This window comes from Sphaerodactylus townsendi, linkage group LG02 (assembly GCF_021028975.2).
Source record: "Sphaerodactylus townsendi isolate TG3544 linkage group LG02, MPM_Stown_v2.3, whole genome shotgun sequence".
In the NCBI taxonomy this organism is placed as follows: Eukaryota; Metazoa; Chordata; class Lepidosauria; order Squamata; family Sphaerodactylidae; genus Sphaerodactylus; species Sphaerodactylus townsendi.
Window position 1 is genome coordinate 30,028,869 of NC_059426.1, and position 26,927 is coordinate 30,055,795.

Here is a 26,927-nt window from a genome sequence, read left to right on the forward strand (position 1 = left end):
AATGTTGATGGAAGGGTTAGAACTTGCACAGCTGACTCTTCTGAAGCAGAGTGGTGATAAGGGTGGAAAGTGTAGTCAAGTTGCAGCTGACTTTATGGTGACCCCAAGGCAAGAGCTGTTAAGAGGTGGTTTGCCATTATCTGTCTCAGCACTGTAGCCCTAAAATCCCTTGGGACAACCTCCTGTCCAAATGCTAACCAGAGCCAACCCTGCTTAACTTCTAAGATCTGATGAGATTTTGTTTTATATAAAATGCTGCAAGCTGCCCTGAACCTGTGAAATAAATATATAAAATGCTTAAGCTAGTAGAGAACAGTTTGGGCACACAATACCAGATGTATATGTTTGAAACATCCCAGGTTCTTATTTCCAGCTCCCGTGGCATGAACACATATGTAGCCCACAAGTGAGGTTGGAACAGAGATTCTATTTTTGCCCACTTGGCTAGGCAGTAGGTAAAGCTACAAGTTGTGTATGTGCAGAGTGAATGTACAGACCACATTCTTAGAAGAAAATAAATGTCCTGAGGGAGGCAATACTGTCTGGCACAGTGACTTTGGGAGAAGCAAAAGCAAGAAAAGCTGAAGAATTTGTCAGACTGAAAAGCTTCACAGTAAAGAAAGCAAAGCTACCACTGGGTATAAATCCACAGTTTTCCACCAAGTTGTTGCTTAACCATGTGTTTGAACAAGATCTATGAATCAACCAAGAAAGCACATGTCATCTCTTCATTCTCTTGTACGAGCACAAAGGTCACACAGACAGGCTCTTTGTGGGCTTTCGAGGTTCCCAAACAAAAACCAGGGCGGTCATTTAGGAATCGGTTTCCTGTTTAGAATGTTCTGCTCGCATGCACTCAAAACCCAGAAACAACCTTTCTGAAGGCGTACTGCATGCAGATCAGAAGACTCATTTGGAAAATGCCCTTGATTTATAGGACTTTCTGGGTGAGAAACTGCAGATGTAGGGTGAGAAGTCAGCTAGCAACTCTTACAGTGACTGGAACTAGGTGAAGTCCAACTACAATGATGTTTGCAGCACACAAAAATGCATCACGCTCACCCAATTTAACCTATGTGCTAATGTAAAAGGGCTCATTTGAGGTCACGCCGTAAAAGTCCCAGAATTTATTGCCAAAATGTTATCTTTCTCCATACCCAACCTGCTGTGGGGAATTCAAAAGTCGCAAATCTCATCCCACTTCATTCTCTTCTGACCTAAGGCCCCAATAAACGGGTGCATTTCGTCGCCGGTGTCGGCTTTGGTGTAGCTAAAAAAAGGAGTGGTTACATTCAGAGAAGGAAAGGGAAGAGCTCCACTCTAAAAGATCTGGCAATAACAGGTAACCTGGGATGTGAAATTGATTACCGCCTCACCCTTGGAATTTTTTTTTTTTTAATAAAACAGCTTTAGTTGGAAGGTATTTAGGGTTAAAATGTACAATGTGGACAAAAGTACACACTTCATTCCCCTCACAAGGTATTTACCGAGATTACCGTTCTTGCAAAGTACAAGAAATGTGATATTCAAATGCCCCCAAGCACAGACTGCTCTTTTTCCTAACAGAAGTAAAATTTAAGGGGACGGGGCAGAGCAAAAAAGGAAGCGAGGAGGCCTAGCGGGCTACAGGAGTCAGATAAAAGTTTTAAAAAATAACACGGATTTTGGCAGTTGAGGTGTGCATAATCTACTTTTGATATTTTTGGTGTTTTTATTTTTTTTAAATATAAGCATTTGCCCCTCCCCCACACTGAGCACAGTGTAAAAATCCCAGGCCTCCTTTAATGGTGTCACTCAGCATATTTACAGGAATCCTAACAGCACAATACAAGCCTTGCATGAAATTCAGGCCAGCTTGCATCTTTAAATATTTATCCTGCCATTGAATAAATACACCAAAGCCCCATCCAGTCGTTGTGAGTTACGATGATTCGGCCAAGCCTGGCTCTGTGGTCAGCGGAGCTGTTTTTTCATTGAATGCAGAGGCTCCGTCTCCCCTCTCTTCAAGGGCAGGCGCCTTGGCCGTGGGAGGGCTGGGCGTGGTATCCAGGGTGAATGAAGAGGTTCGTTCCACACTTATAGTCGCACCGGGATTGGCATATGCACTCCCCATTTGAGGAGTGGAGGCAAGCAGGTCGGCAGGTGGGGCAGAGACATCTGGGACCAATGGAAACTGTGCAAGGAATTCAGGCGGCAGAGGTGCTATTCCGGAGAGATTTAGAGGCGGCAAGGAAGGAAGTGGTGGCAAACCTAAGGGCGGAAGCAACAAGTAAGCGGTCTTCCTATGCGAGGCAGAATAGGTGACAACAGTCCTGATTTGGGTGAAAGAACCCCCCAACCCTGCATATTCTATGCCACACAACCCAGATATTCCGTTTCCAACCAATGGAAATTGTACACCAAGTACAGCTAAATCCTTTAATCTTAGTCAAGGTTATAGTCAAAATTATGAAAGTTGACCAGAGCTGCCCAATTCCTCTGATTTTGTGGAGTTTATTTTGCAAATGTCTCTGTTTTGCACAACTGTCTCCAAATCTGACTACCAGAGCAAGTGGTGAGCGGCGCGCCCCAGACTTTTTGAGCCCTGAAGGCACCTTTGGAATTCTGACACAGCGAGGTATGTGCAGCTACAGAATCGCTGCCATGACAGGTGGAACCAGTCACGAAATGGCTGCCACAGCTTACCACCAGTCACACACTGAAGATCTTAAGAGTTGTGGTTGCAGCTGTTGCCAAAGCAAGGTTTTTAAAAATCTGCTCAGCCAATCAAATCTCCAGTGGTCATTCAGAAACTCTGCTGGGCAACAGGCTTGCCTGGCCCTGGTCACTTACTAAAACTAGACATCGTCAGGCTCCATGATGTCCACAGGCACTTACACTGGGGACTCCTGGGTTATAGAATGCATTGAAACCCTGTACTCGGGTACTGGAAATGTAAGGCCCCTTCCGCACATGCAGAATAATGCACTTTCAATCCACTCTCACAATTGTTTGAAAGTAGATTTTGCTATTCCACACAGCTGCAAAGTGTACTGAAAGTGGATTGGAAGTACATTATTCTGCATGTGGCGTAGAAGTACATTATTAGGAGCAGCAGTGGTGTAGTGGCTAAGAGCAGTGGCTAAGAGCAGGTGCATTCTGATCTGGAGGAACCGGGTTTGATTCCCAGCTCTGTTGCTTGAGTTGTGGAGGCTTATCTGTTGCTTGAGTTGTGGAGGCTTATCTGGGGAATTCAGATTAGCCTGTGCACTCCCACATACACCAGCTGGGTGACTTTGGGCTAGTCACAGCTTTTCGGAGCTCTCTCAGCCCCACCCACCTCACAGGGTGTTTGTTGTGAGGGGGGAAGGACAAGGAGATTGTAAGCCCCTTTGAGTCTCCTACAGGAGAGAAAAGGGGAATATAAATCCAAACTCTTCTTCTTCATGTGCGGAAGGGGCCTTATTTTCTTCTAGTGTGGACAGAAAGTGAAAAGCCCAAGGTGAGACTCAGGGCTGAGAAGTTATTTGAATGCAAGTCTCCCCTGTTTAAGTCTAACCATTACACCATGCTGCCAGCAGAACCCTATTCTTTTATAAGAAATCACAGCCAAGGGTTTGGGTTGAATTCTGTACCCAATATGTACCCAATAGCACATTCTGCATTTGCTGTGCTCCTATGGACCTGCAGCTCAGAGTCTTATGATAAGAGTCCCATATAATTCACTGGACAAACAACTGAATATCCTATTGTACTTCCAGTCATGAAGGCAGCCAAACTATGATACCATACTCAGAAATACTTTGTCAAAAGCCAGCAGTAAATTCGCAGGAACATACCAGGATGTCCAATGTCTGATAATCCAGGTCTGGGAATTAAGTGTGGGGCAGGCAAATTAAGGTTGGGAATATTACTCAGATTGGGAAGTCCAGCGGGCAAAGGCATCAGCCCTAAAGTTAAAAAAAAAAAAGTTGTAGTATCAAGGGAAAAACAGTGGTATAAAAAACCATATGGGAGTTCAATGTCAGAAGCTGCATAAACAATGTCAAAAGCCAATGAATAAAATGATGTTTTAAATACAATTGCTTTTTGGAGATCAGTGCCCAGATATTCTAAAGTTGCAATATGCTAGAAGGGGTCGGCTTCTACAGGAATTGTGTTCATTATTTTGAGGGAGGGAGAGAAAAGGGCACAGGGAAAGCGCTTTCATACTGGATCAGCCATTTCAACATTGACTGTGCCAACTTTTCTTTTTGGCACCACTGCTTTTCAGATGTTACATTTGAGGCTGTTTTGTTAAACTATGTATTTTATTCATTTTTAATAGATGTTCACAGCTTCGGGAACTGGCTGTCGTGGCCTGTCATGGCGAGATGTGTTCTCTGTGGAGCAGTATGGAGAAAAACGCATCTTACCATGACATGCGTCTGAAGATGCCAGATACAAACAAAATATTAAGAGGAAAAACTACTGCACCACGGCCACACAGCCAGGAAAACCCACAGCAGCCCGTTGATTCCAGATGTAAAAGTCTACAACAGTTCAGGAATCTTACTTAATTTAAGATTCTCAACAGACTACACTTTTTAATTGGCTTAAATGGGAAATTAACCAGTTACTGGTTTCATTGCATAATCAATGGAGATGAATATTAACTGGTCGGAGACCCTGTAAAGGCCACTCTTTGTTGAGGTCACTGAATGTTAGCACGCTATGGAATGAAAGGGAAACATAAACTAAAACACTGCATTTATTCACTGAATTGTAAAGAAGCTTTATGGTTTTTCAGTATCCCATACAGAAGTCTGTATTAGGGTTTTACAATCAAATTAATATCTACATAAATAGGCATACGAAATGATCTGCTAAAATACATTTTTGATTGGCAGTTCATTAATTTGGAATCACAGTTTCTCTTCAGACTAAGTTCATGAAGAACAAGGTTAAAATCAGAGAGAGAGAATGTAAAGTTCCATCAAGTTGCAGCAAACTTATAGCGACCCCTGGTGGGGCTTTCAAGGCAAGTGACATGCAAAGGTGATTTGCCATTGCCTTCCTCGGCAGAGCCTTCCTTGGTAGTCTCCCTTCCAAGTGCTGACCCTTCTTAGCTTCCAAGATCTGGCTATACTATGCTGCCTTCCCTCCTACAATCATATTAGAACAGATAAATAACTACCTGCTTTTTCTACGCAATGAATGGAACAATGAATTTCTACGCAATGAATTTCCCCCCACTTGAAGTCACCACTTACCTGGTAACGTAGTTGCTGAGTTAACTGCTGGCACTGGAGCAAGAGTCTGACTAACTGGGGGTGGCAGTAGCGGTACTGTAGGGACACCTAATAGAAAGCACACCGACTTTAATTCCAAGTAATTCCAAGCTTTCAAGTATGCAACATTCACAAGTCAAGAGCCTTTTGTAAGAGAGATGGAGTTTCAGCTAGCCTCACAGCTATCTTATTCACTGGCATTTTATTCCAAGTTATTTCTTATGAAAAATGTGTGGCAAAGAACATATGAAGCAGGCCACCAGAACAGACCTTCCAGAACTCCAAAACAGAATGCACAACCAAATCACTGTGGTATTCCGGAACACTCCGCCCCTTTCCATATGAAGCCTTCTTAAGGCTGGAAAGCACTTCAGGAGTCAACACACTCTTTATGGCTCATTCCGCACATGCGAAATAATGCACTTTCAAACTGCTTTCAGTGCTCTTTGAAGCTGTGCGGAATGGCAAAATCCACTTGCAAACAGTTGTGAAAGTGGTTTGAAAACGCATTATTTTGCGTGTGCGGAAGGGGCCTTTGATAATGGTTGGAACCCAAACCAATACCCCCCCCCCCCACTTCCTGCCACAGCTACGATTATAATTTCATCAGCCCTCACTCAAATCCTATGAAGCTCCCTGGGCCTTGCCTGCTTCCTGGGACTGTTATACTGCATGATAAAACTGGGACAGATACGTGACAGACATGTATGTTTGAGTCAGGCTGGGGTCAAAATATAAACACTACAGTCCTTTAAGGAGAGACTCGGCTGTTTTCCATGCAGGAACAGGCTTTTGTAGTTACCCTGTTGCTGCTGTGGACATGGCAGCAGCTATGGGGCTCCCACGTAACAGGCCTCTTTGTATTTTCCCTGAGCCGGTCTCTCCAGCAGGCCCCCCCCCCCCCGTGTCTTTTCGGGGTTTTTTTTTAAAGCAGCAATACTGTTGTATCAGCCTAGCAATCTGTGTATCAGGTTCTCTTGAGTCCTAGCTGCCATCTTTTAAAAAGCCAGGCTCTTTTGTTGCAGAGATATGCCTTTCTCCTTACAATTCTGTAACAACAGGGTAGACAGAGCTTACTTAAAAAAAAACACGAAAGCTAGGAATCTGGAGAACTTGACACACAACTTGTTATAAGAAACTTCAATTGCCAATTAAAAAACAAACACACACCAAAAAGCCACCGGGTGGTGGAGGGGCGGGGAGGAAATGGCTGCTGCAGGGTTAAGAGAACATGAAATGGCTGCCACATGGGCAGTACTTGGAAAATCCAAAATTTCACACCCACAAGGGAGCTGTCCAGGAGTTCCTGTGATCTTTGCCAAGAGTTTACAGCAAAGGAGTTTTGCAAAAGACTGGACAAAAGTCACGCAAACTCTGAGAGGTGGCACAAATGTGCCTTGATGCTGTAGGGAAACGGTATCAAACCTTATTGAAACAGGGAAACAATATCAAACCTTATCAAAACAGGCTTGTAAGAAATCAAATTTTGTAGCCCAATCCATTTTCTTCAACAGCACCACATTCTCTTACCCTTTTGTCCTACACACCTCCAAAATATCTAGCAGAGGGGAGTTTTCTGACCTTCATATTGTTATAAAAGTTATCCTGAGGAATGCTTGGAATTCAGAACATTCAACTGCAGCACTTTATGTCGCAGCATACAGGTTAAAAAGCAGAGTTTATACCCCATCCCCTTTCTCTCCTGTAAGGAGACTCAAAGGGGCTTACAATCTCCTTTCCCTCCCCCCTCCCCCCACAAACACCCTGTGAGGTGGGTGGGGCTGAGAGAGCTCCGAAGAGCTGTGACTACCCAAGGTCACCCAGCTGACATGTGTTCGAGTGCAAGGTCACCCAACTGACATGTGTTCGAGTGCACAAGCTAATCTGGTTCACCAGATAAGCCTCCACAGCTCAAGTGGTGGAGCAGGGAATCAAACCCAGTTCTCCAGACTAGAGCGCACCTGCTCTTAACCACTGCGCCACTGCTGCGCACATGCGTAACGTGACACTGGCTTCTATTTGCCCACTCAATTTATATTTTCAGTCCAGGGGAAACAAGGCATTAAAAGCTTATCTTAACTCTTCTGTTCACTGACAAGATCATGGAAGACAAACCTGTATTGAGCACATTTGTGACAGAAGGAGTTGTGTTAATGGAGAGTCCAGCCAGACTGTGTTCTGTTCCTGTTGTTCCAGGTGCTAATGAGGGTGGGGGGTTGACTGAAGACAGCTGAACCTGGTTACAAAAACAAGGAAACAGTGACAACTGGACCCCACACCATCCCAAAGCCATTCAAAACAAAAGACACTCACACTCTAAGCTCTAGGCCAGGGGTAGGGAACCTGCGGCTCTCCAGATGTTCAGGAACTACAATTCCCATCAGCCTCTGTCAGCATGGCCAATTGGCCATGCTGGTAGGGGCTGATGGGAATTGTAGTTCCTGAACATCTGGAGAGCCACAGGTTCCCTACCCCTGCTCTAGGCCAAGCCTAAGACTGTACCATCCAACATATACTGAGAAATGTTTCAGAGGGTAGCCATGTAGAACAACCAGATTCGAATCTAGTAGCACCTTAGAGACCAACCAGATTTTCTGGGTATAAGCTTCCGAAAGTCCCTTTGTCAGATAAAGGAGCTTTGACTCTCAAAAGTTTATACCCTGAAAATCTTATTAGTCTCTAAGGTGCTACCAGACTCAGAAAGGACGTGCCTTTGTGTCAGTAGAGCATTCACTATATCAGGGGTCTGCAACCTGCTGGCAGGGGCTGATGGGATTTGTAGTCGATGAACATCTGGAGATCCTCAGGTTGCAGACCCCTGCACTATATTATGCAGCTCTTGCAGCCATGACGATTTGCTGTTAGTATTTAGCATCACAGTGCAAAGCATGAAAAAAACAAACATTCCAACTTACTTCTGTGAAGCCATCTTTGAGTGGGCTAATAGTTGCATTGGACAGCTGTCCGGGGAGAGAAATTTTCTTCCCCTCTTCAAATGGGCGGGTTGGTATTCGATGCAGGTACCCATAGCCGATGCCACAGCCTAAGCTTTAAAATATGAAAGTTTTAAAAAAATTACATTAGATTGTCCCAAAAGCCAGAAATTTGCTATGATAGGATTTTTCCTGAGCAGTAGTTTTTTTTGGAAATGTATTTGTTTTGGGGAGCTCTGCCATTGTCACAGCTGACTTATGGCAACCCTGTAAGGTTTTCAAAGCAAGAGATATTTGGAGGTGGTTTGAAATTACCTGCCTTTGTGTCATGCTCCTGATATTCCTTGGAGGTCTCCATCTAAATACTAGCCAAGGTCAGGGCTAAGAGTTTATCAACGGCCCAAGGTCACCCAGCAAATGTTCATGGCCCGAGTGGGGATGTTAACATAGGTTTTCCCAGATCCAAGGCCAATACCTTAACCACTACACCACACTGGCTCTATCTGGTGTAATGCCAGGGGCCAAATGCAGTTGTGAAGTTAGTATGTTTGACACTGGAAGACATCCAAACAGAATGGCTTGCTGGTGTCATGAACCTTGACCCAAGTATAATTACATTAAATATTAGCTCTGTTTCCTGCATACTGTTCTAGAAAAGAGTTTGAACAGAGGCATAGCTGGGCCAAACTGCACCCGGTGCGCAGTCTAAATTTTCTGCCCCCCCCACCCCCTTCCCACACTTACCTTAGTTCCTTTCCTTTTCCTATAACTTTTTCAGGCTGAAAAAAAAGGCCTATTCGCAGTTCAGGCTTAAAAACGGCCTGATGGGAACTATACTTCCCAGGAAACCTTGTGAGCCCCAAGGTCTCCTGGGAACTGTAGTTCCTCAGGCAGTTTTTAGCCTGTAATGTCAACAGGCCTTTTTTTCAGCCTGAAAAGTTCTAGGAAAAGGAAAGGAACTAAGGTAATGTGTATAATGGAAATGTCATAAGGGGGCACCGTGGGGGGAGGGGCCTGGGGCGATTTTTCCACGCACCCCCAGGCATGCGCTTGGTGCACGGCGCACCCACCCACCCGCTCCCCTGTGGCTCTGCCACTGGGTTTAAACCATTTATTTAAAAGGGTAAAGAGATTTATAGCTATACCTAAATGTTATAAGTTATAAGTTTTACGTACTTATGTTATAAGTTGTACGTAAAAGGGAAGACAGCATAGCAGAACTTACAAATTATTTGGAAACTGGCATTAAATTGCTTATTCCACACAAACCTAATGTTGCAGAACAAACTTTTTTTTTTAAGTGAACCGAATACTGAGTGTAGCTGGCAACTCAATACACTAGTACATTTGTGATTTATGCATCTCAGCTGCTTTGCATTTTGGATGTACCGGAGTTAGTTTTGCCACACAAATAAATGGAAAAGAATAGTAGCTCCTCTCACCCCATCCCCACAATGCTTTTTTACCCAAAAAAAAGCAGACTCCATGACTTACTCTGTCCTACACTGGTGGTGAAGACAGCAGGTGCACAGACACCAGTATAAAAGGATACTGAGATCCTCAGTGGTCCATCACCTGAAGGCGTGGAGCAAATATTCCCTTCTCTCAGCCATTATTGCAGTCTAGCCTTTTGGTACAGGCCTAAGCAGGACCAATCCAGACACAGTGCATGGCTCCCACTAAGTAATGCAACGTACCTTCCTTCTCCGCCCCATGAGGAGTTTGGGGTGATAACCACCTCCCGACAATTATCTGTATCTGTGTTGTACACGTAAAGTTTTAATGGTTTGGCTTCATGGGTCTCAATAAGGGAGAATAAGTCTTCAGACTGAGAAAGAAAAGAACAATTTCGAAATCAACTTGTGACGTTCAGTAAATTGCTATCTCAGTAGCTCTGTCTGCCACAGTTCTTCAAGTTCTCTAACAGATGCTCTGTCTTCTGATAACGAAGCCATCTACTGCACCATAATTACTGCACCATGGTCTTACTTCGTTTCAATTTAAATACAAAAATAAGAGCTGCATGTTGAGAATATCATGAAGTGGTTTTCCTTTATACTTTCAAAAATTTTATATTGACACCAAGGGAATTCTGAAAGATATGATTAGGGGTTAAGAGTCCCTCCCCACACTGCTTACTTCATAACTGAAATACCCACTAACCTCATTCATGACAGTGTCTGCTCCAATTATGTAGTCGCTGTGAGGTCTAAGACCTGCCAGTGCTGCAGGAGAATTTGGTTCAACTTCCTAGAGCCGAGAGACATAGAGATGAAATAAACATTTTAACTAAACCAGGAAAGTTACAGAACACAAGGTAACACGGAATATTGTTTTAAAAGCCCCTATGTCCCAAACCAACTATAGAATTAGATCCTGCCATCTCTACTTTCTTCAGGCCTTAACAGGTACCTGGACTACCTACGAGGTACCTATCTACCTACGAGGTACCTATCTACCTACGAGGTGTATTTGAGCAGAGAGCAGGAAAAAAATGTTGGTCTTTACATTATGCCACTTCGAGATAAAATGTTTAAATGGCAACGATCTGAGAGCCAAAGCACAAGTTATACTGGTTTGGACATATAGACCCGTTCCCATTTCTCATCAGTCAACATGACAGTGTATTTTCAAAGCTTCTCTAAAAACCACGAGGAAAAGCCAATATGCAGGTTATCAGCAATCATCCCAGTTCAGAGAACAAGAGCAGCAGCAGAAAAATGTTCAGAGTCACCTAGGGTCCAGGATACAACTTTGTACACTGACTGCTGCAGGGGAGGGGGAGAGAGAACGGAGGCAACACTGTTAACGGTTGCACATACATTAACATTTTTTATGGTATGCAATGTAATAACCCTGCAAACAAACCCACAACACACCAGAATGACAACATAAGCAAAGCTACTTCAGCACAGATAACGTTTGAGGAGGACAACAGTGCATGTGCTGAACTGACTGGTGGAACACTCAGGCTCATTCCGCACATGCAGAATAATGCACTTTCAAACTGCTTTCAGTGCTCTTTGAAGCTGTGCGGAATGGCAAAATCCACTTGCAAACAGTTGTGAAAGTGGTTTGAAAACGCATTATTTTGCGTGTGCAGAAGGGGCCTCAGTGAACCAAGGGAGATACAAGAAGCAGGCTCGATTCTGAGAGGACTATGCTTATATGTAGTAGTAGTAGACTTTATTTACAGTCAATGACCAAATATATTAAGAATCTCTAATTTAGTAAAAATATCTATGCTTATATGTAGGAGTCGCACCTCAGAAATGGTCCTGCCCAACTCCCATTACTTTCAACCAGGGCTCCTGTGTTTGAATTTTGGAAGTGCCAGCCCCCTCAGTCATGAAAGAGTTAACTTGCTGTTTGTTTGTTAAATTACCTTGCAACAAATAGGGCCTCCTTGAGTTTAGTGTCTGTTTTAGAATGTAGGTGTCTACTGCATAATTCATAAAATGCCTGTTTAAACCAATAAACAGGTGCCTTGAGACACTTAAGCAAGGGGGGAGTTTTGAGTGAAAGTTTATTGCTCGTTGTTTTTCTCAGTCACCCAGTCAGTTCCTAGTCATGACACACTTACAATTCATCTTAAGTAGAAAAGTTGTTTATTATTTTGTATCCACGTATACCCTTCCTACTTCGTATTATTTAGTAAAGAATCTTCTTAAATCTCACTCACAGTGTACTGGCTCTGCTTGCTTTTGTTGCATTACTCTGCTAAATATGAATGATGGATATTAATATCCAACACCAACATGGTGCAAAACTAATCCCCGAAGGATCGGGTCCGTATACTAGCATTCCTGCTGACTGTTAAACATGCAGAGTCAGAAGAAATAAATCTGATGCCAGATTACTCCATTAAGAAAAAGCTTTGGAAGCTTCACACTCACCAGGACGTGCCAGACATTTTCATTGGCCCCGTCAAAGCTGCAAAACCGAATGCTGACCCCCAGAAGTCCCTGCCCACCCCACATGTTGCTGGGAGTCACTGATGTCTCCCTCAGCTCCAGTGTCTTGCTGCTGTAGACCAGCATCTTGACGGGTTTCTCCACATTTGCTTTCAACAGGTCCTTGAGAGTATCATTGTCTTTATTCTGGCGGGAAAAAAGTGAAGTCGTTACCATCTGCAGTTATGTTCGCTGCTTTGGCAGCTTTTGATACACAGTTATGACAAAAGCAGAAGAATAGAAGGCAGTAAAGTTAACGCTGGATTTTTAAAAACCATCTTTAAAAAAACCAAAGGCTAAATTCGGCTGCGAGAATCCCTGCTTCTTAAAACAAAATACGGACTGATGTGCCAGCTCAAAACTTTTAAAAATTATTTGCGACACTGGAACAGCATGCTGTTCTCCTATTGCTAATATTCAGAACTGGGCTCTTTGACTATTTTTATATACTTTGCTGAGTCATCAATCAGATTCAGCTTCCGTAAACACAACTCATTGGTTTTTATGTGTCAGCTATAACAAAGTTTCTTTTTCAAAAATAATCCAGATCAAAACAAAGCCCGACTTAAGCCAAACATTCAGCATTCTTAAAAATGATGACTGTCTGATGAAAGGCAGTTCTTTTTGTAAAGGAAAAAACTCTAAAATTCCTGATTACAGAACAATCCGAAAGATAGTTGCTCCAGTCGAAGCCCACTGAAATGAATGGCCCAGAGTAACTCTCTTTAGGATTGCACTGTAAAAACTCTTTCAGCTAGAGTCAAACTGGTCTCCAAAGCAGTTGGTGAGGGATCTCAGGAAATGGGCACCCATTCCTGCTCTACATGCATGGATTTTCTTCTGCCATCCACTCTTAACATCCTCCAGCCTGACTCCCCTGGCATGTGGGTCTCCAACTGGTAGCTTAAAGGAACCCGGGAAATAACTGCCCTAGAATTTTAATTAAAATTTAATTTCAAAGGATTTGTGGTGCTGCTTAGCCGATCAAGAATAGAGTTTTAAAAAAGAAGAGGCTGACATTTCTTTGTTTGCCTTCGTCAGTCTTGTATTTGAGGCATCAACACCAGAAGTGACCACTTCATTCACCTGGTCAATTTCTGTGGCTGACTCTCCAGGGAACCTGTCTAAGATGGCTTACAAAATAAAACGCAATAAAAACTTAAAACATTGTAAGAGTCTGGGGTGCTGTGTGGTTTCCGGGCTTGTAAAGAAAGAGATAGGCTTACTGCCAGCTCTTAACAAAGAAATGTGGGTTAGGATTTTGTAAAAAGTGCACGCATGAATGCAGAAGCACAAAAACTTTTTAGAAAAATATATTTTAAAGTTTATTGAGAGCTGCTTCTGCTCAATAAACAACTCAGCTGAAACTGCATATGCAAGATATAATTATAACGGTTTAAAACATTCAGTAGCGTAGCTTTCCTTACAGCCAATGCAAGCAGAGAATAACAATAAATATTACTGATAAGACTAACTGGCAACAATTAACAAGTTGAAAATGCTTCAGGTAACAGACAGTATATTGAAAAACAGTAACAGCAGTGAAAACACAGAAAGAGAAAAAGATAGATTCTAATGAGAGCATTGAAAGGTACTTATACACAAACTACCCATCAGGTGGTATGATCAGACCAATGACGTGCTCATGGTGATTTGCTGAGTCAGCTTGGCCAACAGTCATAATTGCTAACAGATGTAATTACTAAGATTATTAGGGTCCTATTCAGAAAGAACATAGTTTTCAGCTGGGCATGACTTTTAGCAGGCAGAGGTACAGACTGGAGAAATTAAAGTGATATGACCAATTTCTCCACAGGGCTGTGTGGCCGTGTTCTAGCAGCATTCTCTCCTGACGTTTCGCCTGCATCTGTGGCTGGCACCTTCAGAGGATCTGATAGAGATCCGGGCCATACAGCCCGGAAACCACACAGCACCCCAGTGATTCCGGCCGTGAAAGCCTTCGACAATACATTGTAAGAGTCCTTTCTGAACTCAGTTTCAAAGAAACAACAGAACTTGAGATTCTTTCCAGTGGCTCATGATTCCCTCATTCTGTGTTCTGACCATGAAAGAGACACATCCCGTGCTCCGGAGACTGCAGCCAGCAAGTCACGTCATTATAGAATTTTCTCTCAAAAGTATGCTAGTAGTGCTTTATTACTCCATTTTAATCTCTCGGATCACCGACTCGCAAATGCCAAAAAAACCCCAGCAACTTTATTTCAGAAATGAACTTACTAGTCTTGAATCATTAATAGAAACAATAAAATCAAAGAACGGCTCCAGCCCAGCTCTGTGTCCTGGCGAATTTTCTTGCACCTGCAAAAACAAACGACGTGAGAAATGAGTGAGAACGCACTGGGGGCTCGACAGTCAAAAAAAGGGAGAGGGATTCTCAATCTGCAATGCTTAAAATAGAGATCCAGAAATACTGCTGCCAGGTGGTAGGGAAAGTCTCTGGTACACCCTGCCGTAAGGGAAGCGAATTTGCAGAGATCGGCTGCCAATACAGAAAGGAAACGAGTCTCTCAGAGCAGTGCCAGATGGCGGCTTGTGCTGGCAGGGGGAAAGGCTATTTGCAAACACACGAACGGGAGCACACACAGAGAGACACACCCTTGCTCCCCATAAAGCCCCCTAAGCAAGCAGCAGGTCCAAAAGGCTGCGTTCGATTTGCTTTATGGGAGCACGAGAGTAGAGCCTTGTGGCATCCTCGAACATAAGGGCAGACGCTCTGTCCTGAATCCACTTTCTCCAGATTAATGCCAGCCAAGCCAATCAGCCACCTGCAGTTCACAGCACGAGGATGGCAGCCTTTGAAATCCCCTCACGTTAATATTTGGCAGCTCCAGCCGTACTTCTCTCCTCTCATCCAAAATAGCAGGGCATACTGAAAGAGAAAATAAACCCCTAAACATTACAACTCCTGTGAATTTAGCTCAGGGGTGTCCAACTCTGGCGCTTCAGATGTTCACGGACTACAATTCCCATCAGCCCCTGCTGGCACGGCCAATTGGCTGATGGGAATTGTAGTTCATGACCACCTGAAGCACCAGAGTTGGACACCTCTGATTTAGCTACTTCATATACAGAAGAGTCCTGATCTGGACAGCCCAGACTAGCCCAATCTTGACAGACCTGAGAAGTTAAGCAGGGGTTTGCCCTGGTTAATTAATGGATGGGAGGCCTCCAAGGATATCTAGGGGTGTTGTGCAGAGGCAACGTTGTGAAAAGGCACCTGCCTGAAATACTCAAAGCTTATCTTTTCCTGGCCCTGCTTGCCCTCTCCTCTGGCACCAGCTTCGTAAGCTCTCAGTGACAGTCATGTGACCAGATTCGGTGATGCCACTGCTGTGAGGAATGCTATTCAGAACAAAAAAATGTAGCTGATCAGAGCTGCCAACAAGCTCCCAATGTAGAGCGGCTTCTGCCTAAATGCCAGGTGTTACACACACACTGCTTACAGATTGTGAGCTCACTCTAAAAGACGGCCCTCTAAAAAAATCTCTGAAGGAGGAACAGAGGATTTGCTGAACGCGGCCTTTTGACACAGCACTACCCTTCGTACTCTGTGATGCTGCATAAAGCTAGTTGGTACCCACCCTTTCCTAGCAGGGCCGGAACAACACTGGCCCTCACTCAGTCAAGCCACTGTGCACAGTTCCAGTAACCTCCCGTAGCCTGTAGTTTGCTGCATAGTCACCAGGTAATCACTCAGGATATCTTTTATTCATATTTCACACTCTGCATCTTTACATCGCACAGGCATTTAATTCATGCTGAACAACCGAGACAATATGCACTGTTGAGGTTCTTTAAAAAACAACAACAACCAAACTTCACTGCTTGGAGAAAACAGTCCCCTGCAACTCAGCAAGGTGCACTGCTTAGCTGCTAGGACAGCTTGGCAGAGTACGAGACAGCTTACTACCCCAAAAAGCAACCCCCAAAGCTAATGACACTGCCATTCACTCCTCCACAGTTCTGTTTTGTTTCTGGTAGTCTTTGGGGCACTACATTATTGGAATTTTTACTGCTTCAAAGCTGCCCGGAGTCTGACTCCAGTTGGGGATAAATATAATGACACAAATAAACAAACCCAGGCACTCGGTTCAGCCTCTGTGATATTGCCTAAGATTTCCCTGGTCATTTTCCACATCATTTTCTAGACTACCTTCTCCACCACCACCACCACCACCGCCGCCGCCGGAAATGCAATTATTGATTGAATCCTGAGCTTTGCGGAATCTATACAAGCACAGGACTTTGGAGGACAGCGTGGCATGTTTGCAGGAGTGTATTTCCTGAAGTTGTCAATTTTTACTTGTGCGAAACACACACTTAATTATGCCAGAGGTGCCTCTGATGGGAGGAGGAAGGCAGGACAAGCCAAATGCAAGTGTCCATAGAGCCAGGTGAAGGCTGTCTGCAGCTTTTGAGCTTGATTCAAAAGTTACAAGGAGTTATTCCTCTTCCCAGTGCAGAAGCAGCTCAGAAATGTTCCGCTCTGAAATACAGTCATAAATATGCAGGCCCCACGCCCTGCAATTTCACTAACAATGTGCTGCAATTTGAAATCAAGAACACTGATACCCAGCTTAACAGTATAAGAACTTATTTTTATATAGCAATGGGGAATTACTCGGCTTGGCAATGCAAGAGGTAGGCTGGGAGGGGATCTTGTTAGACAACTATACCAGAAACGGCTTGAAACGCATCTGCAGAGAATTCACAAAGATCAAATTGCAGTTTACATATTTTTATATAAGTTTTGGTTGCACACACAATCACACAGTGAGAGGTTAAGGCGCATACACACAGTTCCTAAGTATATAAACAGGGAGGAAAAGATAGGTTGGATGATAGAATGGGAGTTGGGGAAGCAGGGGACTTATACGTTACCTAAATCTGCAGAGAAGTTCTGGAAGAAGGCAAGGATCTCTATGCCAGCATAGAAACCAAATGCGAAGGACGATATCGTGTCTCACACCAATGCGACCAAGAGAGGATCAGGTTAGAAATGAGCACTGAGGCTTTGGTGAGCAGAACTTTTATACCCCTTTGCGCAGGTAAGGCGGGAAATTCAAGCTTAGGTTTTGGTTCTCTGCAACTGCTTGGGGTTTCCTTGCTGGACTTGAGCTAATTAACAGCTCTATCTATTGTCTCTGCTTCCCGGGACAATGGGGTCAATTGGTCCTAGATTATATCAGTGATACCTTGAATGGTTTATGCAGAGGTACTTCCTAAAGTCTCTTCCTTAAGTATTCAAATTTGGCTGAGGCTTGAGTGAATCAGGAAGGGATCTTGTTGTTAGGGAGATCATATCTGAAAGGTGGGGGAAATGCAGTGAAGAGGCAATTTTTTGGAGAAATGTTTTCTCAAGAGCACAGTAACAACTTACCAAGGTGTGGTGTACAGATTCCATTATGTTAACGGAGTACTCTGGCAGGATGGGATAATAAAAGATTCATGTCCCTGTTATGAGGCGTCCAGGTTGTATCACTGGAGTAACTCACAGATCTAATCTCTGCAATCAGATTGTTTTGCCTTAAGCTTGCTTTCAGCTTGGACACTCTGCTATCCACCAATACAAACATGGAAAATGGCATTTTGTAGCACAGAGCATAAGGAATAATATGAAATCCAATGTTTCATAAGGCAGGGGATGAAGGCCATGTTAACAACACATACCTACTTCTGCCACTCCTCTTTCTCTCTTACACATTGCTCTAGATGGGCTCTCTTACATACAAACCCTTATTACCGAAGAATGATGGGGAAAAAAATTCTAGTGCAGACTGTGGGTATATTATCCTTCTGTTAAACAGGCCTTTTTAATGTGGCAAACTTACCAACATTTCAAATGTAAGTATAATGGAACATAAGCCAGACAGGAATAACTTGAGGGAGATCTGAACCTCTAAATATATTAAATAATGCCCTGCAGGAATTCAAAAGAGGTTTTCAAAATCATGCCTTGAGATTGTGCAAATTTTAAACTGCCAAGCGCTGTTACTGAGCAAAACAGGAGATGTGAAGTTATGAGTATCTTGAGAGAATCTTAAAATTATGTGAAACTTGAGGCATCTTAAAGACTTACAGGATTTTTGTTGCTTACCTAATCATAAGTCAGTGCACGTCTGCAAGACGCATGAGAGTGTTATCCTCAGCAGCAGATAAATCTACATACATGTATTGTGTGTGTGTATAAACACTGGCCCACAGAAAGTGTTGGTAAAATGTTTCTGCCAACAGAGATTAAACGGCTGGCCATGCTGGAGAAACATTACTCGGCAGGCCACAAAATGCTAATGTATTTTATGACTGAAAAAGACCACTAACTTTAGTTTGTGGAACTACTTTAAAGCTGAGTGCGTTGAAGACTCTTCAGAAAAACAATGTGTGTTGTTTTTTAAAAGGTCATTGTTGATACCAAAGGCAACAAAGTGTAACAGTTACAGAATACAATCCAAAACTAGAAATAAACATACTATCACACATTAGCAATCATATCTAACTTTAAGAACATAAGAAAGAGCCTGCTGGATCAGACCACAGTCCATCTAGTCCAGCTCTCTGCTACTCGCAGTGGCCCACCAGGTGCCTTTGTGAGTTCACATGCAGGAGGTGAAAGCAATGGCCTTCTGCTGCTGCTGTTCCCGAGCACCTGGTCTGCTAAGGCATTTGCAACCTCAGATCAAGAAGGATCAAGATTGGTAGCCAGAGATCGACTTCTCCTCCATAAATCTGCCAAGCCCCTTTTAAAGCTATCCAGGTTAGTGGCCATCGCCACCTCCTGTGGCAGCATATTCCAAACACCAATCACACGTTGCGTGAAGAAGTGTTTCCTTTTATTAGTCCTAATTCTTCCCCCAGCATTTTCAAATGAACGCAGCCCTGGTTCCTAGTATTGTGAGAAAGAGAGAAAAATTCTCTCTCTGTCCCAACATTTTCTATCCCATGGCATAATTTTATAGACTTCAGTGCCATATCCCCCCCCTCAGGCGTCTCCTCTCCAAATCTAAAGAGGTCCCAAACAGCTTCGCAGCCTCTCCTGCCATAAGGGAAGGTGCTCCAGTCCCTCAATCATCCCCTCGTTGCCCTTCTCTGCACTTTTTTTCTATCTCTTGATATCCTTTTTTTGAGATGTGGCGACCAGAACTTCAAACACAGTACTCCAAGTGCGGTCGCACTACACTGCTTTCTGGCATAAGGAAGGGCACTTGACAATCTTTTGCAAAGTTTTATTATCCAATTCCTTTCCTAATTATCCCCAGCATAGAGTTTGCCTTTTTTCACAGCTGCCATGCATTGAGTTGACATTCCCATTGCAACTATCAACTTCAAAGGCATTCAAATCCCTTCTCCCCTGGTCTGTGACTTCTATGATAGCACTGACCCTGTAGTGTGTATGTGAAGTTTGGATTTTTTGCCCCATATGCATCACTTTATATTTTGCTACATTGAACTGCATTTGCCATTTCTTAGCCCACTTTCGCCCACTTAATTTATCAAGCAAAGGTCCGGCTTGGAGGCTCTTAGCATGAAATCTCCTTTGTGATTCTCACCACCCTACATAATTTGGTATCATCTGCAAACTTGGCCACCACGCTACCCACCCCGACTTCCAGTTCATTTATGAATAGGTTAAAGAGCACTGGTCCCAAATGGATCCTTGGGGGACACCACTCCCTACATCTCTCCATTGTGAGAACTTCCCATTTACACCCAGTCTTTGCTTCCTGTTTCTCAACCAGTTTTTAATCCATAGGAAGACTTCCCCTTTTATTCCTTGATTGCTGAGTTTTCTCAATAGTCTCTGGTGAGGAACTTTAAAGGAATCCTCAGGACGTTTTTTTTTACAGATTTTCTATTACTGACTTGAACTAAATACTGGCAGGTTCAGTGCAATTAAAAGATAAATGAGTGGTTCATTTTAACTATGATTAGTTTGTGAAGCCAGGATTCAGTTCCTAGATGTCTAAATCATTAAAATCTTGATTTGCCTCAAGAAATTCAGGTTTAATATCCATTACTGTTTATGAGTTAGGGCATCACCAGAGAACAGTCCAAGATTAAACTAGGATGCCTGCATTTGGACATCAGGCAAAACCATAGTTGGGACCGTGATTGATAAACAAGCTTCAAATCCTGGTTTGATAGATCTCACTTAACCAACAGTTACTGGGAGTGACTGGCATTCAGGCAACTACACTTACCATGGTTAGTTTCATTACAGCCATGGTTTTGTGTGGTGTCTGAAGAGAGCCACAATGTTTAAGAATGCATTAACGTGGACTGATAATTATTAAAACAGTTTGACTTATGTGGAAATGCCATGGGATGCAATGCTGAACTATCAAAGCTTAAGAAACCAACCTGATGCTTTCCAGACGTAGAAAAACCAAGCGCTAACACCTACAACCTTAACATAAAGCATCACAAGTACACCCAAATGAAAAATCAAATCCAGGCAAAACCATCCACCACAGTTTAATTTAAGTAAACTAGAGAGGGATCTCATCTCAGAAAAAAAGGAAGAAAATAAAGATGTTCATAGACGATTCTATCAATAGGCACTGGACAGAGACTGGAAAGAAGCACCTCCTATTTTACTGCTAATGAGAATACTGTTATAAGTTCCCACTGGATTCCATGATTGAGCTGTAAGAGTTTATTTGTGAATCAGCTCCACCTCATAGTTGCTTGGGAAAGGCAAGAGCATAGAATCTGGTGTATGAAAAAGAATGGGGTATCTAACCAGAAGCAGACACGTCTGGATTTACAGCTCAAAGGTCAGATTACAAGCAGGCAGATCCAGGTTCAACCCCCCCCCCACACTCTGTCACAAAGCTGACTGGGTGACCCTAGGAAAGCCTATCTAACCTACCCCTCAGGATTGTTGTGAAGACATCACAAAAGAAGAAAGTATGGCCACCCCAAGCTCTTGATCAAAGAACACTCCCTCTATCTGGGATGGTCGTCCTCTTCCTCTGAGCGCGCACATTCCGGAGGGACTATATGGAGTGGTAAGGGGGGTAGGGGACACCCGCCTAGCCAGCCAGATCAGCCGAATCAACCCTGGTGATCAATGGAGTGACAGAGGTCACAGCCAGATCGCGCTCACATCCTACCCCAAGCTTTTGTAGGGACACTGGCCTACAGCACTACTCACAGGCAAACATTTAGTCATCCTTCCTTCACTCTCAATGTCCATTAAAGGTAGCAAAATCTGAGCAAAGCAGATGCCTCCCAGAATAAGTAGGGCACAAAAGCAAAGCGCGGTTCTTTATGCAGGTGTGTCTTCAGACAGGGACAAGGTGCGGGCGAGGAAAGGAGTTATTCTTACTCAGCCTAAGGAAGGGGCCTTGCATTTCCCCCCCCCCCCGCTGCTGCAGCCACTTGCACCCACACGAGCACCAGATCCCCCCACACCACAACCAAGCCCCAGCCCCATCGGCGTCCCCCCATCTCAGACTCCCATGAGCCCCCCACCCCATATCCCTCCCCCTCCTTTCCTCGCTCCGACTGAGACTCGTACTCGCAGGACGTGGTAGCCTTCAGTGCCCCCGCCGGGGATCTCCACGCTCTGCGACGAGCCCATGGCTCCAGCGCGGCGGCGGCCTCCTCCTCCTGCTCCTCCGCGCCGCCACACTAAGGACGTGGCACTCGGTCGCTCTGGGCTGGGGCGCGGGAGGCTGGGAAAGGCCTCGGCCAGGCCGCTCCACGAACAGCGCCACCTACTGGACCAATCGAGGAAATACGGCGCTTAACCCATATCGAGCAGCACGGATGCTACGGCAGCGGCGGTACGCCCGCGGTGGCTTGTGGGACGGGTGGAATGAGCCGGAAGGAGAAAGAGGACGTTTAACGGATGTTTGTACGGCGGCTCAAGTGGGATAGCAGCAGTCCCCAGGTCACCCGCTTTTTCTCTTCGAGGGACTGTGCTGCTACCTGGCGGCGCAAGAGGGAAAAGGAATTCCTTACGTTCTGTCGTATTGCTTGTAGTATAAGGGCATTCGTAATTTGGTCATTGCGAAACCCAAAGCGTTACTAGTATTAATAAACAAAATGTGTCATCCTGTATGTGGTATCCCCTACAGTACTCACTCAGGCACTGGTTTTTAGGTCCATTCAGCAGAGACAAGTTGGTCCAAAACAGCAGCGTTTTATTTGCAAGAAAGACCACACAACCATCAGCTTTAGCTAACATGCAAGAACTGGGAAGTGAAACCAAGAATTGCACCCAATGGGGCCAGACTAAGGGCGATTCCCTACGGTCAAAAAACTGCGTGATACAGTAAAGATCCTGGTTTGGGCAAGGAGTCCCCACAGCTTCAGTGCCCAACTCGGTTCCAGCCAGGCCCTGATGTACGCTCTCCCCGCATGTTTCAAAAACTGGCAAGAAGGTACACCTTTTTGAAAAATGCAGGCCAAGGCTGCATCAGTGGGGAGGCAGCAGAAAAACAATACGGTTTATTTTTCCTGCCCTAGGAGGCATGCATCAATTAGAGCGCAGCGGGTTGGGCACAGAGGGAAAAAGGTAAAATCCTTGAGGATGCCCATGATTTCTGCACCAAGTCACCCCCAAACCACCATCACATCACAGCTTGAGCCCTCACACACATGTCTGACCACAGCAATCACGCAGCACATGCTCCATGGCGCACCAGTGGCGCAAAAACATGTTTGAAAAACAGGGATCCTCGAGGATGACCATGATTTCTGCACCATGTCACCTCCAAATCACCATCCCATCACTTCACAGCTCAAACCCTCACACACATGTGTGACCACAGCAATCACACGGCACATGCCCCCTGGCGTCCCAGTGGCGCAAAAACCTGTTTGAAAAACAGGGATCCTTGAGGATTCACATGGTTTCTGCACCAAGCCACCCACAAACCACCATCACATCACACCTCAAGCCCTCAGCCACAGCTCTGACTGCTGAAATCACACAGTGCATGCTTCCCTGCGCACCAGAGGCGCAAAAACCTGTTTGAAAAACAGGGATCTTCATGATTTCTGCACCAAGCCACCCCCAAACCACCATCACACCAAAGGTCAAGGCCTCAGCCACATCTCTGACCAAAACAATCATGCATCACACCTCAAGCCCTTAGCCACCGCTCTGACCACAGAAATCACACATCACATGCTCCCTGGCACCCCAGAGGCACAAAAACCTGTTTGAAAAACAGGGATCCTTAAGGAGTCTCATGATTTCTGCACCAAGCTACCCCAAACCTCTATCACATCACACCTCAAGCGCTTGGCCAAAGTTCTGACCACAGAAATCACACAGCACATGCTCCCCTGAGGCGCAAAAACCTGTTTGAAAAACAGGGATCTTCAAGAAGTCTCATGATTTCTGCACCAAATTACCCCCAAACCACCATCACATCACACCTCAGGTCATTAGCCAAAGCTCTGACCGCAGAAACCACGCTGCACATGCTTCTAGGCGCACCAGAGGCTCAAAAACCTGTTTGAAAAACAGGGATCTTCGAGGAGTCTCATGATTTCTGCACCAAGCCACCCCCAAACCACCATCACATCACAGCTCAAGCCCTCAGCCACAGCTCTGACCACAGAAATCATGCGGCACATGCTCCCCTGCACACCAGAGGCACCAAACAGGGATCTTCGAGGAGTCTCATGATTTCTGCACCAAGCCACCCCCAAACCACCATCACATCACAGCCTTCAAGGCTCCTCCAGCCACAGCTCTGACCACAGAAATCATGCGGCACATGCTCCCCTGCACACCAGAGGCACAAAACAGGGATCTTCGAGGAGTCTCATGATTTCTGCACCAAGCCACCCCCAAACCACCATCACATCACAGCTCAAGCCCTCAGCCACAGCTCTGACCACAGAAATCATGCGGCACATGCTCCCCTGCACACCAGAGGCACAAAACAGGGATCTTCGAGGAGTCTCATGATTTCTGCACCAAGCCACCCCCAAACCACCATCACATCACAGCTCAAGCCCTCAGCCACAGCTCTGACCACAGAAATCATGTGGCACATGCTCCCCTGCACACCAGAGGCACAAAACAGGGATCTTCGAGGAGTCTCATGATTTCTGCACCAAGCCACCCCCAAACCACCATCACATCACACCTCAAGCCTCAGCCACAGCTCCTGACCACAGAGAAATCATCTTGCGGGCACATGCTCCCCTGCACACCAGAGGCACAAAAAAACCTGTTTAGCGAAAAACAGGGATCTTCTGGCGAGTCTCATGATTTCTGCACCAAGCCACCCCCAAACCACCATCACATCACAGCTCAAGCCCTCAGCCACAGCTCTGACCACAGAAATCATGCGGCACATGCTCCCCTGCACACCAGAGGCACAAAAACCTGTTTGAAAAACAGGGATCTTCAAGGAGTCTCATGATTTCTGCACCAAGCCACCCCCAAACCACCATCACATCACACCTCAAGCCCTCAGCCACAGCTCTGACCACAGAAATCATGCGGCACATGCTCCCCTGCACACCAGAGGCACAAAACAGGGATCTTCGAGGAGTCTCATGATTTCTGCACCAAGCCACCCCCAAACCACCATCACATCACACCTCAAGCCCTCAGCCACAGCTCTGACCACAGAAATCACATGGCACATCCTCCCTTGTGCACCAGAGGTGCACAGACCTGTTTGAAAAACAGGGATCTTTAAGGAGTCTCATGATTTCAGCCCCAAGTCACCCCCAAACCACCATCACGTTACACCTCAAGCCCCCAATCACATGTCTGAGCAAATCATCACGCGGCACATGCTCCATGGTGCACCAGTGGTACAAAAACCTGTTTGAAAAACAGAGATCCTCAGGGATCCCCCACCTGCAGCGACCGGTTGCCTCTGTGTAGCCAGCTAGCCACCAAGTAGAATCATCCACTGTTTTGCAGACTGCCATTATTCTGAATGTTACATCTGAAGCATTGTGACTCTTGATTCCCCTTTGTTATAGCAAATTTACCTTGAACTCATGTGTTAAGTCTATTAATTTTTGGACGTATCGACACCAAAATTTCAGGGTATCATCTGGATACTGTCCTGATGGCACCCCCAAGCTTGGCGCAGTTTGGTTCAGGGGGACCAAAGTTATGGACCCTCAAAGGGAGTGCCCCATCCCCCATTCTTTGCTAAGGAGATGGGGCTACCCTTTTGAGGGTCCATAACTTTGGCCCCCCTGAACCAAACTGCACCAAACCTTGGGGGTGCCATCAGGACAATATCCAGATGATACCCTGAAATTTTGGTGTCGATACATCCAAAAATGTGCCCCCTGCAGGAACATCCCAGAAATTTGCCCAAGAATTTTTGTTCTGCATTGAGTTTTCTGCATTTCTGTCAATAGGGGTTGCAGGCTGTGGGGGGCACATTTATGAAGGCACAGCCACAAAACTTTCAGGGTGTCATCAGGAGACTGCCCTAATGATACCTCCCAGGTTTGGTGCAGTTTGGTTCAGAGGGGCCAAAGTTATGGAGCCTCAAAGGTGTAGCCCCCATCTCCTATTAGCTCCCATTGGAAACAATGGGGATGGGGCACTCCCTTAGGGAGTCCATAACTTTGGACTCCATGAACCAAACCTCAGCAACCCTGGGCGGTATAATCAATAGGGCCTCACAAAGATACTCTGAAATTTTGGTGCTGCTAGCCTAAAACTGTGCCCCCTGCAGGCCAAAAACAGAAAACCACTAAAAATACCCCAAAACAAACCCTGCATTTTTGGTGCCCACCACAAGCTGTCCACCTTGCCCAATGGGCATTACGCCCCTGGTGGAACCTCACAGCATGGAGGACATGAGCAACAGCCAGAAAGCACTGCTTCTGTAACCTAACACCCACAAAAGATTGCTATTTCCAACATTTGGAACTTTCCACATGGCCTGGAAAGGGTTAATAAATGTGTATTCTCTCTGTGCTTTTTGTTCTTCATTGTAGTTCTGCAGTTCCTCTGAGCCACATGCAAACTTCAAATCCCTTAAATCTTCACTAAAGCCACCTCACTTTCACTTTCTGTTCTCATGGGAGGACATCCATTCACATATGTAAATGCAGCAGCAATTATTAAACAGCAGTAAAAACAAATAGTCTTGGAACAATATTGCAAAGAAGGCAGAAACTAACTTCACAGACAGGCAGGAAAGCTTAAGGAAATAAGAACATAAGAACAAGCCAGCTGAATCAGACCAGAGTCCATCTAGTCCAACTCTCTGCTACTCGCAGTGGCTCACCAGGTGCCTTTGGGAGCTCACATGCAGGATGTAAGAGCAATGGCCTTCTGCAGCTTCTTAGTGCCAAAGATATTGTGCTGGTTTTGTGGTGACTTAGTACAGAAATCATGAGTTTCCTTGAGGATTCAAGCAGATTTTTGTGTCACTGGTCCTCCACGGAACATAGTAGGTGTGATTGTGGTGGTCAGACATGTGACTGACGGCTTGTTCCATGATATTCTGGTAATTCCTGGGTGACTTATTGAAGAAACCATGAGGGTCCTTGAGGATCCACATTGTTCAAGGAGGTTTTTTCGTCACTGTGGCGCCACATAGCATGGGATACATGATTGTTTGGGTGCTGCCTGTAGACTAAGACATGGTCATGGTTGTTGCTCCGTGGATTAGGACATTGTTTATATGACTGCAGCATTGGCGTGGTGGTTCAGAGCAGGTGCACTCTAATGTGGAGGAACTGAGTTTGATTCTCCATTCGGCTTCTTGAGCTGTGGAGGGTTATCTTGGGAACCAGATTGACTTGTGCTTTCCAGCACATGC

At 45.0% G+C, this 26,927-nt stretch overlaps 1 protein-coding gene across 1 annotated transcript; it reads right to left on the reverse strand.

The window, feature by feature from the left end:
* Positions 1–1,671: 1,671 nt before the first annotated feature.
* On the reverse strand, positions 1,672–21,925 carry GORASP2 (golgi reassembly stacking protein 2). Its single transcript, XM_048485354.1, has 10 exons — positions 21,677–21,925; positions 14,374–14,454; positions 12,079–12,282; positions 10,346–10,432; positions 9,880–10,010; positions 8,165–8,297; positions 7,365–7,485; positions 5,232–5,318; positions 3,819–3,929; positions 1,672–2,250 (listed from the first exon to the last, which is right to left on the reverse strand). The coding sequence occupies exons 1-10, from the start codon at positions 21,737–21,739 to the stop codon at positions 1,922–1,924; spliced, it is 1,347 nt and encodes a 448-aa protein (XP_048341311.1). The 5' UTR covers positions 21,740–21,925; the 3' UTR covers positions 1,672–1,921.
* Positions 21,926–26,927: the final 5,002 nt, after the last annotated feature.